This window comes from Carettochelys insculpta, chromosome 2, assembly GCF_033958435.1.
Source record: "Carettochelys insculpta isolate YL-2023 chromosome 2, ASM3395843v1, whole genome shotgun sequence".
NCBI classification, from domain to species: Eukaryota; Metazoa; Chordata; order Testudines; family Carettochelyidae; genus Carettochelys; species Carettochelys insculpta.
The window spans coordinates 41,137,342-41,158,261 of record NC_134138.1 but is presented as its reverse complement, the minus strand read 5'-3'; the positions used below and the strand labels follow the sequence as shown (position 1 = coordinate 41,158,261).

The following is a 20,920-nucleotide window of genomic DNA, read 5'->3' as shown; positions in this document are numbered from 1 at the left end:
TTTGGGCTGAAATAAATCAGGCTGTGCCCTTTTGGTTCTTTCTTGTCAATAACTGACTTGACGTGTGAGGGCAGATGATGCAATGAACATGACCAAAACCTCTCTAAGAGCAGTAATAAAATGTTTCAAGTCCTTACTCCTGTTTAGTCCTTTTGTAGGAAACTAATAGAATTCCAGGCTCAGAGCTCAGTGTTGCAGGTAATGCAACTGATTATTGGTCCTTCACACACTTTCAGTCACACACGCGATCCGGTCCATGCCAGTTCCTCCATCAACTGCCCCAGATGCTCCTGAAAAAAAAACACAAAGCACAACTCTGAAGCGGGGAGGAATGGGTGGAAAGTGGAGCACACACGGGGACACATCTCGAAGAACCATCGTTACCACACAGGTGAGTAACTTTTCTTTGAGTGGTCTGCGTGGGTGCTCCACATTAGGTGACTACCCAGCTGTGACCCCAGAAATGGAGGTGGGTACCAAATTTATGTATGGCTTGCCTTTGAAAGGACTGCTGTCAATAGATGTGTATCCTCATCCAAACACCCAGTGAATTGCATAGTGCCTGGCGAAGGTGTCATAGGATGAACATGTCACTGCACTGCAGATGTCCTTTAACGAGACTCCTTCGAAGGAGGCTGTTGAGGCCTCCATTGCTCTAGGGGAGTGAGCCCTGGGCAGAACTAGCACAGGGGTCTTACAGAGCTCGTAGCACATTTTTATGGAGGATACAATGTTGTTTGAAATTCTTTGTGAGGATAGGCCTTTTGATCTGGGTGCAACAGACACCAGGAGTCTGTTTTCCAGAAGGGTTTAGTTCTGTCTATGTAAAAGGCCAAACACCCTCCTCACAGAGCGAATGCAGCCACACTTCCTTACTCGAGGTATGCGGTCTCGGATAGAATGATGGTAGAACTATTGGCTTGTTAATGTGGAAGTCTGAGGCAGTCTTTGGAAGGAAAGCCGGGTGTAATCGTAAAACCACTGCTTCCTTCAAAAAGGTTGTATAGGGTGGCGTCACCATTATTGCTGGCGGCTCGCTCACCCTGCAGGCTGATGTAAATGCAAGAAAAGTTGCTTTTATGGTAAGTAGCCAGAGGGGTACAGTGGTCAATGGTTCAAAGGGTGGTCTACACAGTGCGTCGAGGACCAGGTCCAAGCTCCATGAAGGAGATAACAGTTTCTGTGGGGTTATAGATTTGCGAGCCCCTTTAGAAACCATGTGGTAATGAGATGGGCAAATACAGCTGACCCATCCTCCATATGTCAAAACACTGATACACCTGCGAGATGGACCTTTAATGACCATAAAGTGAGTCCGCCTTGTTTCAGTTCCAGTAAGTACTCTAGGATTGTGGGAATGGAGACTTCCAGAGGAATCAATTGCTTGGACAAACACCAGGATGTAAAATGTTTCCATTTGTGTGCGTAAGCTTTCCTGGTGGAGGCCTGTCAACTGCATTCCAGGACCTCCTTTACTCCTTCTGAGCGGGTTCTAAAAGGCGCCGAGCCAGGATTAGCCATGCTTTCAGGCAGAGCATTTGAGGATGAGTGTGTGTTATGGACCCCTGACTCTGTGTGAGAAGGTCTGGTATTTTCAGGAGGGGGAGTGGTGGGCAGCATGACATGCATAGCAGCAAAGGCAACCAGTGCTGTCAATTCCATGTTGGGGCTATGAGTATTAGGTGCACCTTCTCCCTCCTCATTTTTTCTAGGACCTTGTGAATGAGTCTTGGGGGAGGGAATGCATACATCAATGGGCCCTTCCATGAGAGCATGAAGGCATCCCCGAGTGAACCTTGCCCAATGCCTGCTCTGGAGCAGTATTGCGGGCATTTCTTGTTGGTGTAGGTGGTAAACAAGTCGATCTGGGGAAACCCCAATCTGTCGAATACGTTGTGGAGTAGATTGGAATGGATCTGCCACTCGTGTGTAAGAGCAAAGTGCCTGCTCAGTTGATCCGTTCTCACATTGTGGATGCCCAGCAGGTATGAGGTTTTCAGCGATATGTTTGCAATGTACCAATTCCATAGCCAGACCGCCTCTGCGCATAATGCACGAGATCTGGCTCCGCCCTGGCGATTGATATAGAACATTGTGGAGGTGTTGTTGGTATACCTTGTCCCGCAGGTATTTGCAGAAGCGCCTGCATGCATTGAACACTGCTCTGAGTTTCAGTAAGTTTGTGCCTCGCCATCTCTGCGGGGCACCATTGCCCGTGTCATTTTGTTGCCCATGTGTGCTCCCCATCCTATGTGGGCCATATCCGTTGTGAGAAAAACCATGATTTGTGGTTGGTGGAAGGGCACACCTGGTAGCAAGTTCTTGGGGTCTGCCCACCATGCCCGATACTTTCGCACCTCCATTGTGGGCAATACCTTTTTGTGAGTGGTGTGAATCATTGACCTGTACAGTCACCAACCAGTGCTGGAGGCCTCGAATACGTAGTCTGGCATTTTGCACCATGAACATGGTGGCGGCCATGTGCCCCAGGAGTTGTAAGCAAGTTAGGATTGGCACTGTGGGGCTGTACGTCATCACCTGCACTAAGGATCTGATGGAGCAAAAACAGGCAGATATACTCTCGACATAGTAGAGTCTAGGCATGCCCCTATGAACTCTACTTTTTGTGTGGGCTCTGGCGATTTCTGGAAATCAACTAGGCCCAGCAAAAGGAAGGTCCTTGTAGTGATGTCTATCACGCGCAGGACATCTACCCTTGAGACACCTTTCAGAAGGCAGTCATCCAGATACGGAAAAATGAACATGTCCTGCTGATGCAGGTAAGCTGACACTACCACAAGCATCTTGGTAAAGACTCGGTGCTGAAGAAAGACCGAATGGAAGGACCCTGTATTGGAAGTACTCCGTACCCACTTTGAAGCGAAGAAAGCGCCTGTGTGCCGGATGGATTGTTATATAGAAATACGCATCTTGTAAGTAGAGGGTTGCGAACCAATCCCCATCATTCAGTGCCATGACTATGGAGGCGACTGTAGTCATCTTGAAGCACTGTTTGCGCAAATAGTGGTTGAGAGCCCATAGGTCCAGGATTGGCCTCCAGCCTCCTGTTTTCTGTTAGAAAGTATCAGGAGTAGAAACCTTTCCCTTGAAATTTGTACGGGACTCTCTCCACTATCCCTATAAAATATGATGTGGTCTACCTCTTGCTTTAACATCATTTTGTGAGAGGGGTCCCTGGGGAGGGACTGGGTAGGGGATTTTGGTGGGGGCAGGGATCGGAAAGGGATGGTATGTCTCTTGGCTATAATTTCCAACACCCACTTGTCTGTCATAATGCTTTCCCATTGGTTGATAAAATGGTCTGAGTCGGTGGTGGACATATGCTGTGATTGGCAATGAGGGATGTTCTTGGTATCGCAGTCCTCGACATAACCGTCAAACTTGCTGTCCTGGAGTTTGCCCCGACGATGTACGTCCTTGTTTGGGACATTGCCTGGGATGTCCTCTGCTGCTGCTGTTGGTGGCGTCTCTGATCGTAACCCCGCTGGTATTGCGAGCGGTGGGGTTGGTAGGTGTAACATCTTTGTTGTGGGTAGAATCTCTTCCTCCTGTAGGGAGGGGTGTACATCCCCAGTGTCCTGAGCATGGTCCTCGAGTCCTTGCTAGAATGTAGGACTGAGTCAGTGGAGTCAGCAAATAGTTTTTCCTTGTCAAATGGAAGATCTGCGATTTTCATTTGCAGATCCTTGGAGCCGTGACTCTCTATGCATCACCACTGCTGTGGCTGCGGAGCATTCCGCTGTGTCTGCAACATCTAGGGCAATCTGGACACCTGTGCATGAAGCTGCATAGCCCTCCTGGACTATTGCCTTCAAGGCTGGTTTGTCATCATCCGGGAGGAAGTCCATGAGACTTAAGTCTAGTATAATTGTCAAAGTTATGATTTGACATGCAGGCAGTGTTGCAATAATGTGGGAGTATACCTTCCTCCTGGATAAGTCCAGTTTTTTTGCATCCTTCTTGGACCCCGCAGACTTGTATTGTGGTGTCTGATCTGTGCTGCGAAGATTCAACTACTAGGGAATTTGGTTGGGGGTGGTTGACAAATTCCATACCCCTGGATGGTACGAAGTACTTTTTGTCTGCCCTTTTGTTTGTAGGTGGAATAGAGGCTGGGGTCTGCCATATATTTGTATGGGATGGCTATTTTAGATGATGCGGGGGTCTCAGGTTCTTGAGGAGTTTATGGTGTTTCTCCTGCACTTCCGCAATCTGTATGTCCTGAGTGTGCACCACCCTCTTTAAAAACCTCTTGAAATTGCTTGAGGTCATCTGTGGGAGATATATCCCCAGGAACAACCGCCTCAGCTGGGGAGGATGAGGAAGCATCACTGTGATAAACCTCCTCTTGTTCCTCAGCCACCTCCTGCGTCCGTTCGCTTGAGAATTCTAGGGGAAGGTCTAACTACTCTGGACCTGTCCCCACTGGAGAGGCATGTGCTCTTTTTGAAGGGAGGGAGGAAATGTGGCCATGCAGTTTTGAAGGTTGAGGCAGGGATCTGTCTCAATCTTGAGCCCCGGTGCCAATAATGTTCACCACAATATGAGTGGCCATAGCAGCAGGGGCAGGGCCCCGGTGATGGAGATCTAGACCATGATCAGTGTCTGTATGCATAGCGCCGAGAGGAGTGTGATCGCCTTGATGATGTAGAGATCAGAAGGAATGGTCCATAGAAGCGCTCGTGTGGTTTTGTTAAGGTGACCAGTGAAGGATGTCTGAGCCAGGAGGACTCTGATTGTAGAAATGGAGATGGAGGTCTCAGGAAGGCTGATGGCGTTGCTGCCCGTTGTGGCATACCAATCTCAGGAGGCAAGCTGGGAGAAAATGGCATCCCAAGAATGTCAGGGGATGGGTACGGTGCCAGGTCTTCGATCTTGCCTTGCCCAGCCCATGCGGCTGTGTGGTCAGTGCCACCATCTCTAGTGCCTGGGACCTCTGTGCGGGCGTTGGTGCCGCGCCCGGTGCCACTGTGTGCGGTTCTCCGAGCGTAGTTGTCTCTGGCACTGTTGGGCCCCGGGTCGGGGTCTCCGGTTCCGGTGCTCTCAGTGCCGGTGCCTGTAGGGTTCTCAGTGCCGACTGTTTACTGGTCAGAGCCCCAGGTACTGCTTTATGTTGTGTGGCCTTCTCACTGCTTTGAACAGCCAGCGGTTCACAGCCCTGTGCCTTGGCTCATCCTGCTAACAGATACCACTGGCAAGGATTGAGTTGGGGATACCTTCTTTTTCTTATGCATAGAGGAGGCCAAAGAGGTTGCCTTCCTCTTATGGGGCCCTGAGGGCCCTTTCTTCTGGGGCATCTGAGACAGTTCAGGCTAGAGGGCCATGTCCAACAAGATCATTTTCAACCTCATCTCCCTGTCCTTCCCTGTTGTGGCCGTTAGTTTAGAGCAGTGAGGACGTTTCTGGGGAACATGGGCCTCTCCCAAGCAATGAATGCATTTACTATGGCCATCCGAGGCCAGCATAGCTTCGCAGCATGACACATTTCTTAAACCCTGGCGAAGACATCTCTTTTAAGATACTTAAGTACTTTCAATGTTAACCAAAGCACTTAACAGCTACTAATAGCTAACAAAGCAGATAATGTTTATAGTATCTTAAGATAGCGGACCACCAGAGGCCACCACCTCCCCCCTCTGCCCCCCCCCCTTTTTTTTTTTTTAAAACTATATACAAAAAACCAAACTTTAACAGTCTTATAGAATGAGAAAGAATCTAATAACTATATTATAAAGGAGTTTATCTGCCTCAGGCATTGGAGCTGGAGCGGATTCTGTCTGCAGCCATTGGCGGTTGAGAGGAACTGGCATGGACTGGATCGTGCACGTGAGCAAGTGTGCAAAGGACTGACATGCATCGGCACATGAGCGACCCAACAAGATACAGCTGGAAATCTCCGATCTGCTGTGCCAGGGCGAGCCCGACACCTAATGTGGAGCACCCACAGGGACCACTTGAAGAACTATTAGTTCACTGTTTAGTTGATTTCTGAAATCTTCGGACTCTTTCTATACCAATTACCATGCATCAACAGTAGAATTATGTCAACTTCTTGCGGGGGGAGAGGGGTGTGTGTGTGTGTGTGTGTGTGTGTGTGTGTGTGTGTGTGTGTGTGTGTGTGTGTGTGTGTGTGTGTGTGTGTGTGTGTGTGTGTGTGTGTGTGTGTGTGTGTGTGTGTGTGTGTGACAACACTATGCAAACACCAGTGCAAATCTTAAACCTACCAGTCATTGAAAGACATCATGTAGTAAATCAGTGGTCTCTGAAAATTATTAAAGGCAGACTGTTGACCCAAGGTACCAGAACCCATATTATCAAAGATCAGCCAGTCTCCAACACTCAGCTCAGGAAGAAAACAGTTTTCCACAATTTGATCAAGCTCATCACAGGACGGACCCCAAAGGCTGCTGGCAAATAAAGGCTCATCTTCCTTGTATTTCTAAAGAAAAAAATTAGACAGGTTTTAAGGCAAAGTTTTACAGACATTAAAACAAACATTTAATTTGAAAATTCTTTTCCTCTAGGAAGAAGTCCACAGATCCATCACAGTGAGTTTTTTACCTGCATGCAGCTTCTTGAGGGCACAGCCTGGGAGGAACTATACCCCTAAAGACCTAGCCCTATGATGACCAACCTAGACGAGTGAGTGTGCCACCTCAGAGGGCTGCAGCTTTCTCCTAAGCAAGACACCGTCTTCCAGGATAGAGTAGTTTTGCTAACTGTACTTGTGCACCTAGAATTTGCCAGGTTTGCTCATTTGAACCATTGTAGAACTTTCATTGTGTGTGGAGGGCCTGGCTTTCCATATGTGTATCTCACCTCCTGTGCTCTTGCTTTACATGCATGTCACTTTAATAGCAGCAAATAAAAAAACTACACAGCTGGAAACCAGGAGAAACTGGCAACCCTGTGGATTGGCAAACAATGTCTTTTGGACCACACACACAACCCCAGTGAGCCACAGGCTGCCCAGAACCGACCTAGCAAATTCAAGGTAACACTACAAAGCAGCTTTGGAAGTAATTCACGTGTTAAACAGACAAAACTTCTATACGCTCTCTATTCTCCCCTCTGCGCAGTTGGGGGAGCCCAGCAGACAGAGAGCTGGTGCAGTAGACCCATCCACGCATCTGCCTGCCTGCCCAGCTTCCCCCAGCTAGGGGAGCCAGGGAAGAACCACAGCTAGCTCTGTCCAGTGGTGGGGAGCCAGAAGCCAGGCTGCTGCTTGGTTTCCAGCTTGCCCCTGCTTGTGGGACCACTCAGAGCCAGGAAACTGGCCAGCCCTGGTTCCAGTCCCCTGCTACTTGCACAAAATTTGAGTTATGCGGGGTTGCGAGGAATACAACCCTGGGTAATTTGGGGTTCTATTGTATCCCTTTCTTCTTGCAGCCCCCCTAACAAGGGTGCCAAGCTCCAGGCAGTGGGGGGCAGCCAGAATTGTTATTGTGCAGACTGTGGTTTATTATACATGCTTAGTGATCAAAGGTTAGTTCAAGTCTCCTTTTACCCATGCTGCCTTGCATCAGTCCTGTTCTGAAAAGAGACCATTACCATCAATATCCCTACCAATATTTGCCATATGCACCAAGGTGTGTGTGACTGTGCACCAACAGTGTTTTTATTTAAAAAAACCAAACAAAAAAACCTAGTAGCAGGCATTCTACTAGGCAGCATCTGAATCTCTCCTGAGCAGCTGCACAAGCATACAGCCTACAGAGCACAATTTTCCAAAGGGGAGGTCCTGGGTAAAGGTCTGCAAATGTCTTGGGACAAACTGGCGGTCTGAAGCCAGAAGCAGTGCCCAATGCCAAAGCAATTACCCTACGCACCATTTCCACCATGTGGAGAGAGACCACCTAGCTCTGCAGTGCTCTCCTATACCAACATGTCAGATTCCTGGGCCAAACCCTGAAGAAGGGACTTGTGGAACTTGCAGAGGGAGTTCCACAAGTTAACACTGTATTTGCCTAAGGCGGCCTCATCGCTCGCTACCTACTACTGCAGGCTGTCGTTGCATAAATTCTCCCCAGAAAGGTTCTGGGTTTTGGCCCCTTTACTTTTGGGACCTGAACTAGCATGCCTCTGCTTATCCTTTTCTTCAGCTGGAGGAGCAACTAGGAAGCCTAAAGGTGGGCGATACAAAAGAGTACTAGAATGCTTTGATTAGGACAAAGTAGTACTTTTTGACCCCCATCTTTTTTTTTGGGGGGGGGGGCGGGAGGATGGCTGATGGATTTGCCAGAGGGCCCCTGCAATTCTTAGGACCTTGTCACACACCTGTAAGGAAAGATGCTGGGATCCAGGGTGAAAGCACACTGAACATGGCATCTCCCTGCTTGGTTAACTCTTCGACCACCCTTTGGACCAAGTTTTCATCCACTTTTAAAGCAGGACCTGGTGTTCCTTGAAATCACCTGGGGGCCTGGCCCCCAAGGGGCCAATGACTACCTCATCTGGGGTGAGGATAATGACTGTACCATTAATGGGGGTAGAGTTTATGGTGACTGCTGTATTTTCTACTCTGGGTGCAGAACAGATCTCATGCCCTGAGCCTGGTACTGCCAGGTGTTGTTCTGAGGCAGCTGAAGATCAGCAGTGGACAGGGGACATTCACCTCAGCTGTGCCCTACACACTAATAATGCCACTGGCCATGCTGTCAAGGTATACCATAGGTGTTGATTCAGATTCAGTTGCCCATTTGTGCTTTGCTGGGGGCGGGAGGTGTGTTAGCAAGGGGCTGATTTGCCCTTCTGTACTGGAGGAATCCCATTTCTGTGCCCATGGTGGGTCCTCAGGCACCTGTGCCTATCTGCTGACCACAGCCACTGGAGAGTAGTAGGACTGGGAGGATTGGTGTTGGTACTGAGGGAACTGGTGCTACTAGAATCACAATGGAGAGTGCATCCAAGGAACAGGCACCAGAGATCTAAGGCAAGGATAACTAGCAGGAGTGTGAATAGTGTCAGTACCACAGAGACCAGCACCTTCCCCCAGGTGGTGTGCAGTGAGATAACAGGGACCACAACAGTAGTGCCAGTGACCAATGGCAAGCCCCAGAGAATCTGAGCTGCAGTGCTGGAGATCTATGGTATGAGATGAAGAATGCTGCCTTGGCTTGGGGGAGAAAGCTCTGCAGCACTCCACTGCTCACTGAGGTGTCTGAGCAACTGGCTTACCCTCATAGGCAGCCTTTACTGCTTCCTGTGTCATGGCTGGTGCTGGCAGAAGCCTCTGCTCTGTCAGTGCTGAGTAAGCCTGGGAAGGTATTGATGCCATCAGAAGTTTGGGACCCCTAGTCAAGAGAGTCAGTGGTAGAGCCTTCAAAGGGCTAAAGAACAAGGACAGCATGTCCATGTGGCTCCTGGGCAGCTGGGTTGTCTGACCTGGGTCCAGTGCCCCACGACCTTCTTGCCCGGTGTCGGTAACTGTGTTTCTTAGTTTTCTTTCTGGGCACCTGCAACAGGGAGTGGTGTTGGGTGGAACTCAGTGCTAGGCATGTGTTGCACACTGAGGCAGAGATACTAGGCAAATCTTCAGAGGACAGCTAAGAAGCTGCACAAAGGGCAGGCTCCATGATGAGTACCTGCAACCAGAGTTCTGTATGATGTTGTTTCCCCCAGTAGAGGGCATATAGCAAGAAGTTTCAACAAGCAGTGATCCACTACTTCATCAGAAGAGGGAACTTTAGTCTGTCTTCCATCCCCTGTGAGTGCTTACTCTGGGGCCCGGGTTGAAAATCTTTACAAAATACAACATCCACCCTTGACATGTGACTTTCCCCAAAGCACTTGAGGCAGTTCCTGTTAAACCCTGAGAGGACTGCAGATCCCAGAGACTGGGGCATGGCCCAGCTGGAACTAACTTCTAATTCCCAGCTTACACGTAGCTCCTCAACACTGATTACTAGGAGCAGCTATTTACAAGGACCTATGGCCCAATGTCAGCCCTGGTTCAACAAGAAAAGGCTAATTATCACAAGCAGTGAAAAGAAAGTGAGAAGAAGAAAGGCTGGCTGTGTCTGCTATCCCAGTGCATGAATATGGTTCTCAAGGGGGCACCACAGTTGGCCCTACACATACCATTAAAGCAAACATCTCCAACAGAGAGATGGATACAGAGAATGTAATCAACAGGAACAGGCCCTCAAAGAAGAAGGGTGTAAAAGAGAAAGGCAGATAGACCCACAAGAGTCATTCTTCTGAATTAGCACTAATCCACCACTTAAGATTTCTTCCAATCAGCCCTCTAGCTGGGAAACTTGCTGTATAACCTCTCTCTTGTGTACCACTTTTTAAATCAATCAGCTGGCTCAGAGTGCCAAAACCATCAAGTGTCTTTCCAGGACTCATTGCACAATTGTGAACAGGTTTCTATGACAGCTTTGTTTACAGCCACTGATGTGCACACCCCTTGTGCTACTCAACAATAACCAGGACGTATTTTGCCTGGAGCTGGGACTTCCTGAAGTTGTGGACGGAGCTGGAGTTATGATTATGTAACTCTGAAGCTGTTGATGTAAGAGAGCTACTTCTTGTTGAAGAAATCTCTCTCTCATCAAGGTTGCTGATCTGATGTCCAAGATGCGGAAGCACAAAAGTCTGCTAATGTGCTTTGGGGTTTTGGTTTATTTAAACAAAGACTGTCCACTTCTTTAATGCAACTGCATCAACTTTGGGGGTACAAATTATCACAAATTTACTTGCAGATGATCTAATTCCTTTCCCTCACATTTCCTCCCAGGTTTCCTGTTGCAGGGGCTTATCTGTAGGTATGCAGAGCAGTGTTCCCTTTAATTTTGTTACATGCACCAAGGCATCTATGAATGTGCACCATCAACAGAAACAGCTGTGGAAGGAAGTCCCTGAACCTCTTCCCACCTCCTTTTACTAGGAAAAAAATCAGGACTTAGCAATTTCCTCTGTGGAGGAATGACAGCCATGGTCAGTTGATAACACAACTTTTATGGCACTCCGTCTCTCAGGTTTACAGGGATGAAAAATCAAGCTACATTAATTTGTCAGAGTCCAGCAGCTGCTCAACCCTTATTCCATTGGACAAAAAGAAGAATGGCCTCAGCAGTCCATCTTTAAGGTTAACAAAAATCCACTGAAGTCCATGACTTGACCTTAACTTTTACTAAAATTAACTGATACAATGGGGAAGGGGCACACCCAGCACCTATGGCAGCTACCAACATGCCCATGGCATCTTAGAGATGGGGGGGGGGGGGGAAGAGATCAGCTCCCCGTCCCCTTTTGGCACTTGGGAGCTTTGGCCCCACCCCATGACAACTAGGCGCAGCAGGGGCTTTTGCTGACTGACTGCTCCTGTCATTCCACTCCAGGCTAAGACAGAAAGTGTCACAGCAGTCTCTGGAAGTCACAGATTCTATGACCTCTGACATCATCTTAGCCTTACCTATGGCAATGGATTAAACAAAGGGGTCAGAAGAAAGTGTAGCAAGCACGGCTCTACAGAAATAACATGCTCTTAAGATCATCCCTTGAGTTTCACAAGCACTTTTAAACCCTCACGTGGCACAAACTTTTTGGCTGACTAAATCCCCTAATGGGTCCTGTAGTGCTACCCAACAGTTTACTGTTGACACCCATGTTGTCTCACCAAGGCAGGCTTCTATGTGGGATGCTGCCACCTTGTTAAAGACGGTAAAGTAAATTAAAACAAGTAATGGGAGGAGAGGCCCTTTACTGCTGATTGTTCTTCCACCTCTGGACTGCTCTCTGTGTTAGCCCTCCAGGACTGGTAATATGGAGCATGGCGGACCTTCAATGAGCAGGGTCCCATCAGTCAGTTAGGTAAAGCATGGCTGACCTGCAACACAAGTAGAGTTCATCCGGCCAGACAGTTCTAGCACAGCCATCCATGGCATGGTCAGTGTCCAGTTAGCTTAGACATTTTTGCACCCTTTCCTTCCAACTTCGAGTCCTCTAATTGTCTGGGAGGTGTTCTACCACGAGGTATATCCAAGGCAGACATATTACACTGGAAACTTCTACGGCCAGTGACACCAATATCAGAAGTGTGAGGAGAAGAGATGGGAAGCAGTGTCTAGTAAGCCTGCTGCAGAGCATAACTCCCTCCCCTCCCAGGCCAAATAAAAGTCCAGTAAGAATCCTTTCTGGCTGCTTTGTTTTCTTGTTCCTCTAAGCAGGTGATCTAGTAAATCCCTTCTGCAGCTGCTGGAAACGGTTTAAACTGGCTAGAAGTGAGTCTTAAGGGGTGTGACAACAGTGCCTGCTCCAAAGTTGCTAACAGTAGCAAGAACCATTGTAGTGGATATATGGAATTTCTGTGTAAGAATAATCCTTCACAAATTAAATGTGACAGACTCACCTTGTGAACCTCTGGGATGGTATTCAATTTCTCAGACAATTTTCTTGCGAAAGAACCATAAACACCATCATTCATGTAATACATAAAGATTGGCCCAACATCACTCCTGGTTTGCTCCACTGGAAGATAAATGATTATATATTTTTATAATAGCACATTTCATTAGCAATTCTCTGAAAATTTTTCTCCCTTGAGTATGGAAAACATGAACTGGGATAAGAATTTTGGGATGGGAGCGTATTATGAGACTTGAATATCAATTCAAGCCTACCACTAAAGGCTATGCTTAAGGTTACATTTTGCACAAATATTTCAGTCATTACTAAGAAAAACCCTAAAAATTCTATTTTAGTGAAGAGGAACAATGGTGGCTCCACTGCATGTTCTTCCATCTGCCCTAATACAGTTTCAATTATATGCTGATGTGACTCATCTGTGCTCTTTGGGCATCATATCTGTTTACTAGCAAGGAAACAAGCAATGCCAAGAAAACACAAATAGCAGAAAATGAACAAAGGTGCTGCTTAAAAAATGAATCCTTCCAAGCCTGGTTATGTGTAAATGTCTTTTCACTGTACACTCATGGATGAAGAAATATTTCCACCAATGATAAAAAACTACACTGCTTGAGAATTGTGAGTTTGATTTAAAACTATAATGACTTCATATGTTTTGACAAAGGATACTGATAATTTAACAGTTATAAAAAAGCTTGGCCTTTCTGAAACACACTGACTGTAACAAAATAAAATATTACCTAAACCCAGCCTCCCCCAACATAATTTCCCGTAACTGTGATGTATATAAAGGTGGAAAAAAAGGCTTAAAAACAAAACATCAGTATTATTGTTCAAACAGTTAATTCCTCCAAGCCTAGAATTAACATGGGGCATAACCTTAAAAAACTGACTCAAGTATGAGCCATCTACTGAAAATATAAAGCACGTAATCATGATCTACATATGAAATTGAGTTATGATGACAAAAATGGAGATTTATTTGTGCCGATTCACATACATACAAAACAAATATCTTGCTTACTTCCAGAGGGAAGATATTTATCATATTCAACAGCTCTCTTTGCAATGATGTTAACTGCTAGAGTAAATGCAGATGAAACATAGTAACAGCCAGGCTCTGCAATCACATTAACACCGGATTCTTCTGGAAAGTAGACATCCAACAATGGACTGATGACATGATTAACCTAGGAAATTGAAGTTACAACTAATATTTATATTGCTCATCTGATTTTAAAGATTATTGTTCTATTTATAGTTCTTGTAAAAAAAGCGCAGAGTTGATAAATCAGACAAAGTCCTTTTTCACAACTTCCTAGCCAACAATTTACAGTGCTGGAGCGTTGGCCACAAGCTGCTTGTTAGTTGGAGACATACTGGGCCTTTGCCAAATCAAGTCTTAGACATCATGGTCAAGGTTTTTAAAAAAAAACACACACACAAAAATGGGTGTTACTGATGTCATACCAAGGCACCCAATAATAATTCCTAACTCTTGTATAGGTTTTTCATCAATAGATCTCAAAGTGCTTCACAAGGAATTAAGTATCTATCCTCTGTCCAAGTAACCAGATCACCCATTTAAATAATTCTGAAGGCTTGTAGTACAACAGATGACATAAAAATTACACAGGAATCCATGAAGTGCATCAGGGCTGTTTCATTTTTAACACAAATATCAAAGAGCAATTTCTTCAACTACGTCCAACAGTTCTGCACTCTGGCAAATAAACAGATAGTATTTCACTGAATTTCTTCATCATCATCAATAACCATGGGCTCAGCGCCCGTTGGCGTCTGATGCCTCTCTCATTACTTCCTTCCATCTTTCCCTATCCATTCACTGAATTTACCCAATATTAATCTGATCTTTAACTTCCATATTAATGCCATAGCCTTGCATGACTTGTTCACAACTATTTAGTAACGCAAACTGATTAAACAGGAAATTTTTGAAGTTACTGATGAATTTATCTGCTTGAACCTATTTAAGAAGACTAGGCTTTTGGAATTTGCCTTTAAGAATACACAAAACAGTCATCTGTCTAAATTGTATTATTCTGTAGTCACCAGGTCATGACACCATACCAGAGATCAAATAAGTATCTGTCTACACCTGAAGTACTTCAATGCAGACACTACAGTGACAGGTGGTGTTCTCCCAAAGCTCTAGTAATCCAGATCTCCCTGAGAGGCAGAGCTAGGTTAGTGGAAGAATTTCATGGTCCACCTAGCATTGTCCATACCAGGGCTTACATCAACTTAACTCTCTCCCTCAGGTGTCTATTTTTAACATCCCTAAAAATCATAGCTATGCCATTGTAACCTTTCAGCGTAGATCTGCTGTACAAGTAAGTATCTCAAGACTCAACGTAAATATAAATGTCCAGCTGATGCACCGTCTGCAGTTTTAAACGAAAAAACACTGAAAATTCCAGCTGCAGCAGTATGAATATGATAAAAATAACTGCCTCCAGAAGAAAGGGCCAAAATCCTCATCCTAAACATTATCAGCATTTTAAATGTTACAAAGGACAACTGAGGTTTTGGTTTAGTGCAAATTTAGAATGGTTACTGTTTCTTCAATTTGTATGTCCTTAACACCTGAAAGAATCTTGAACAATTTAAAAGTTGAATCAGATTTGTGAGTCTAACAACTTCATGGACCTGTACGAATTCTCTGCTAATGACTCTACAGTGCAATTGTCACACAATTCAGTCCATCCCCATTGTTTTAAATCTATTGTCAATCCAGATTTTAAGCCATCAATATTATTTGGAAACTGACTATGAAAAACCCCAAGCTGACAAACAAAAGGCAAGCTAGTTTTAACTTCCACTGAGTTGCATACCTCTTCCAGCTGAACTTCTGAACCCGTGAAGCCTCCACCAATGTCCAACATGCTCATCTTAAACCCAAATTCTTCCTAAAACAAAGTATAGGCAGGCCTTTAAGCATGTAGACAACAGAAATTACTGGAGTTTATTAAAGCTCTTCTGTCAAATCTAATTAAATGTTGCATGATCATGCTTTTAAACATGAAATTTGACACCTTAAATACAGTGAAGAGTATTGCACTAAATTCACTCCAGTTATACCTAGTATTATTTTGCATTAAGCGTTACTGAGCTGTTAATAAAGAGACTAAATAAATCAAGAAAAATTCCTACAGCAACCCCTCTTTGGCCCCTGTTGAGTATGCAGTACAAGAGAGTCTTTTCCCACACAACAGACAGAGCAACAGTGTTCAGCAAATATTACACTACAATATAGTAGGAAAATTACATTTTTATAACCTCACATGCACACACAGTTGGTTAAATTTAAACAGCTGTATGGCATCATAATGTAAAGAAAACCCTTCTTGTAATGCATATGCACAAAGGAGCAGAGTTACTTTGACTTTCTTCCAAGTCAATTTTAAACTTAAACTTTGCTTTCTCACTGAAAGACAAGACATTTTTGTACAAAAAATTCTGCTGCCTTAACATAAGCATACATGTCCATCAAAAACTAAAAGCTAATTTACCACTATCAAGTCAGTTCCTCTTTGCCAAGAGGATAACTCAGTTCTGTCCCCCTCAAAACTGAATGACAATTATATAACAATGACAAGTCCTGTGGCACTGTATACACTAAGATATATTGGGGCATAAGCTTTTGTGGGCAAAGACCCACTTCATCAACCATGCATCTGATAAAGTGGGTCTTAGTCCTTAGCCGCAAAAACAATGAGAAGTCCTGTGGCACCTTATAGACTAACAGATATATTGGGGCATAAGCTTTCATGGGCAAAGACCCACTTTATCAGATGCACGGTTGATGAAGTGGGTCTTTGCCCACAAAAGCTTATGCCCCAATATATCTGTTAGTCTGTAAGGTGCCACAGAACTTCTCATTGTTTTTGTGGCTAAGGACTAACACAGCTACCCCTCTGATAATTATATAAGGCAACTTAAGGAAAGCAGCCACATGCTCTGCTCAGTAGTAATTTCATCTCATGCAGAGAAAACAGATCCTGGCCACGGATCTCTGTAGATAAATGTTTTATTTACTTTTAAAATGTATTCTTAACTTAAAAAGCTACAAATATATTCTGCAAGAGTTGAGATCTGGGATTTTATTTTAAAGCAGCTGGCCTTTATTGAAAACTTTAAGAAACAGGAGATGTTTTAGTGGAAAATTTATCTCACGTTAAATACTAAGATCAATAATTTACTATTCAGTTGTATAATCATTCCTTTATTTGAAGGGCCTTTAGAGCAAATATCTTTCCTACCCACATCAGCATAGCAATGCACATTTTAGGACAATTCTCATCTCCATTAGTGAGAATTCAGTAGGATGGTATCTCAAGTAGATCATACGACATCATAACTACTTACAGCCATGTCAAACACACACCGAGCATCAGATATAGCATGAATGTACACTTGAGGCTCCTTGCAAGAGCTTGAAACGTGAAATCTAAAAGAAATAAATATAATGAATACACAGAAACTTACAATATGTATTAACAAACAGACCAGTATATTTAGACCAACAGGGACATACAGCAGATCACTCTTGGAAATCTGACAAAAGCAGTATTATTTTAATAGTATATATGATATTTATAGCAATAGAAATGCACATGTTGCCATGTATATTTGAGTAAAGCTTTATTTGTTTATGAAAATATAGGCAGAGACTACAGGAAGTGACCTCGAAACACTTTTGCTTTCCTTCTGGCCCATTAATTTTGCACACGAGAAATTTGTACAGCACAGTATAATGGCTAGCAATAGTTTCAGTCTAACCTTTTACAGTGTAATCTGTGTTGGTGTTCTCACAATATGACAATTAAAGTTGCCTATTGGAGACTCCACAGAATTAGATTATCAAAACAGGCTCAGTAGTGAGATAGCATCTGAGAAAATACTCTAATACGCAGTCCCAGCACTTTTCTATCCATAGTGTCAATATCAGTTTTTACTTTTTAAGTGGAGTTTTACACTTCGAAGAATTAAATTTCTGTAATGCAGATTTTACAGAACTTCAAAGACGAGAGGGACACATTAAAAACCAACAACTCTTGTAAGTATTGGGAACCGTTATTCCCATTTATCAGATTATTTCCATCGTTGGTCAGGTTTATGGCACAGATGAGACTACACAGACTGATGGCACAGATGAAATGAGATTATTCAAAACAGGTGAACAGAGAACACTAGAGGCTAAGAATAGTTCATACTAAGCTCTCCTATCTAAAACTACAGATGTGAAAAACAGAACACAAAGTTAAACCAGCAGTCTGGTCTGAAAGTCAGATTACTATCTTGCCATAACAGAGAAAAAAGATGAAAATAAACATTTTAAATCACTAATTTAAAATATTATGATACCATGTTTATTCACAAAAAATGTTCCATGTGCCACTAGCACAAGGCCCTTTGCAAGTAACTTAATGCTTACAAGTTTAGTTGTTCAGAGAACCCAAAAGATGTGTTGTACTTTTTAGGTACAAAAATAAAAATGGAAGTACACAGTTCCTTTACAAAAGCCAATCCGTTTTAACAATGGTAGATGAGATAAGGTGATTCATCTTCCATAGTTTATATATAGTCTTTTAGATCGCTCTACGCAGGCTGTCAGCAAGCGCCAATTAAGAGGGTTACTTGTGTCCAAAGGAATTAGATGAGACTACAGTTCATTTTACATCTTTTCACACCCCTAAAATATGCAGCTTTGATGCATGGGGGGAAAAACCCACTATCATTTCCATCAGGTAAAGTAAAATTCACAGAAGTCACTTCTGATCACTATGAAGTTGGGTAGGAACCAAAGCAGCAATCCAGAGGCAAAAGGCTCTTTATTCCATTATCACTTCCATTGAGGCACTCAACCTCTAAGGTGTGCATAACTACTTTGATACCTAACATGTATTCACTAAATACTCTAGAAGATCAGTTTTCTAAACTGAACAGTACAAGGGACAACAGATTGAACTGTAACTAGAAGAGAAGGCTCAGCATAACCAAATGATGAGAAGGAAGCGTAGAACGTAAGCTTGAACTATAATGGAGACACATAACATTTTAGAGACCAATCCTATAGAGCCACAAGGATGGAACAAGTGGTTTTTTTCCCATACTATTTGGCCACACATTTGAAAGAATGAAGAATGTAACAAAGCCAAGCACAAACTCAGCTATATTTCCTGACTCTTTTTGCAGCCTTATGAGCTACGTGGCCCATTGATTTTCATTTCTCTAATTAAGTTAGAACAGTTTTAGAAATAATGATTTAACCCTGAACACTAACAGTTTGCGTTTTCCCCTCATCCTGGCTCAGACACAAACTCATTAGTTACTAAAGGAGACAAAAACTATACAGCTGAAGGTAGTGATACCTCATCCACAGTAGTCATTGCAGCAGAAAGGATGGATGGATTAAATAAATTTTAATCCTGTTTTGCATTACCCTTTCTTCAGAAAGTAACTAATTTATCATTGGTTAGTATAACTTAGTACTTTTTGCTAACCAGGAGACTACATTACCTATAAACATTTATTCAAAGCTATTCCATAGTTTTACATATGTTGCCAACTTCAATTTTAAATAGGTTAATTTAAAAAAGTTTTTAAAGGCCAGTTTAGTTAAAAATCAATTTGAACCCATGTCAGGTGATTGAATCATAGAAAGAATATTGCTTTGTTTCCTTAATCTATCAAAACATGTCCAGTAGTGTGGTACGAGATTTTGCATACAGAAAATGTATGCATCACTTTTTGATTAGCATGATAAAATAGTTCTCATCTTTGTGTACATGTTACTACAAAATACCACTGATCACTCAGTTTAGGAAGACTCAAAATACTTAAGATGATCCTCTGCCATCTACAGGTCAAAAACTAAAAGTTACAAAAACAAAAACAGTCGTGTAGCACTTTAAAGACTAACAAAATAATCTATTATGAGATGAGCTTTCCATGGGACAGACCCACTTCAGATCTACAGCCTTTCCAGTCCAGACTCAGTGATAGAGCATAAAGGGCCAAAAAAAACTTGCAGTAAAAACTGACAAATCAAATACATTTAACTGAAGTAGAGGAGTGAGGAATGTTAAAATGTCTTGCCTGAGAAAATCAGGAATATCAAAGGGAGACAGTCCTTGCAATGTGAGATAATTGCTGTTTCTGTTCATAATAAGTGTTAATGTGTCACATTTGAGTATGAACCCCAGTTCACTAATATCCCTACATAAGGCTTTTAAAGCCGGTTAGAATGACGCACACTCAGGCCTTTAACAGAATGTCCCATTCCATTTAAATGCTCAGCGACAGACTTGAGTATTGAGATTCCTCATGCCTGCTCTGTGTCCATTCATTTTTTGGAGAAGTGTTTGCCCGGTTTGTCCAACGTACATAGTAGAGGGGCACTGTTGGCACATGATGGCATATATAAACATTGGTCGAGGTACAGGAGAATGAGCTCCTGATCTTGTAATTAACGTGGTTAGGTCCAGTGATGGTATCCCCAGAATAAATATGTGGCCAAAGATGGCAACTGGATTTGTTGCAAGAAAAAGTTCCAGGATTAGTATCATTGTGGTGTAGCCTGGGATTTCTAGTGAGAATCTTCATTAGGTTAGGAGGTTGTCTATAGGACAGACCAGACCCATCACCTAGGGCCTTCTGGAGTGTAGCATCATGATCTAGAAGAGGTTGTAGGTTTTTTTAATGATGCATTGCAGGAGGTTGAGCTGGAGACAATAGGTAATGACAAGGGGTGTGCTGTTACTGACCTTCTTGGGCCTATCCTGAAGTAGTTGGTTTCTGGGTTAGTAGTCTGGCCCCATCAATCTGTTTTTCCTTTTCCCAGTGGGTAATTAAGTGTTATGAATGCTTGGTGGAGATCTAAGTTTTCGGTCAGTAGGATCAAAGCAGATGGGATTGTATCTAAGGGCTGGACTATAAATGATGGATCATGTGGCGTGTGCTGGATGGAAGCTGGAAGCATGTAGTTAAGTATAGCAGTCAGTGGGTTTCTGACAGAGTGGGGTTGATCTGGCCATCAGCGATTTGTGCTGTGGTGTCCAGCAAGTGTATCTCGGGTGGAATGATCAAGGCTGAGATTGATATTGGGGTGCCAGTTACAATCTGTGGAATTCTTCCAGAGTCTTTACTATGGATCCAAACGATAAAGATGTCATTGATGTAGTGTTAAGTAAAGGAGAGGGTAATAGGAGATGAGAGCCGAGAAATCGTTGTTCTAAGTCAGCCATAAAAATGTTAGCACACTATGGGCACCCGCATGGCTCCACAGTAGTGCCACTAATCTGGAGGTATAGGTTGTCCCCAGATTGGAAATAATTGTGGGTGAGAACAAAGTTACATGTCAGACACCAGATGCACCATGGTAACATCAGGGATGGTATTCCTGATCGCTTGTAATCCATCTTCATGTGGAATATTGGTGTTGACAGTTCCTTAAGTAAATGCATGGATTTTCAGAAGCAAATAGAATAATCTGGGTCGAAAC

General features: G+C 43.7%; 1 protein-coding gene and 1 long non-coding RNA gene across 4 annotated transcripts in view; one reads left to right on the top strand and one right to left on the bottom strand.

Moving 5' to 3' along the window:
• LOC142009176 (uncharacterized) overlaps positions 1 to 6,935 on the top strand; it is an 86,951-nt gene extending 80,016 nt beyond the window's left edge. For both annotated transcript variants that reach the window (XR_012644367.1, XR_012644368.1), the window contains exon 4: positions 6,546 to 6,935. This is a non-coding gene — a long non-coding RNA (uncharacterized LOC142009176). The remainder of the gene's footprint in view (positions 1 to 6,545) is intronic.
• AZIN1 (antizyme inhibitor 1) overlaps positions 1 to 20,920 on the bottom strand; it is a 63,117-nt gene that overhangs the window by 2,863 nt on the left and 39,334 nt on the right. For both annotated transcript variants that reach the window (XM_074986827.1, XM_074986828.1), the window contains exons 7-11: positions 16,783 to 16,864; positions 15,249 to 15,323; positions 13,418 to 13,583; positions 12,377 to 12,495; positions 6,246 to 6,460 (exon numbers count right to left, since the gene is read on the bottom strand). In XM_074986827.1, the coding sequence (XP_074842928.1) occupies positions 6,246 to 6,460; positions 12,377 to 12,495; positions 13,418 to 13,583; positions 15,249 to 15,323; positions 16,783 to 16,864 (657 nt within the window). The remainder of the gene's footprint in view (positions 1 to 6,245; positions 6,461 to 12,376; positions 12,496 to 13,417; positions 13,584 to 15,248; positions 15,324 to 16,782; positions 16,865 to 20,920) is intronic.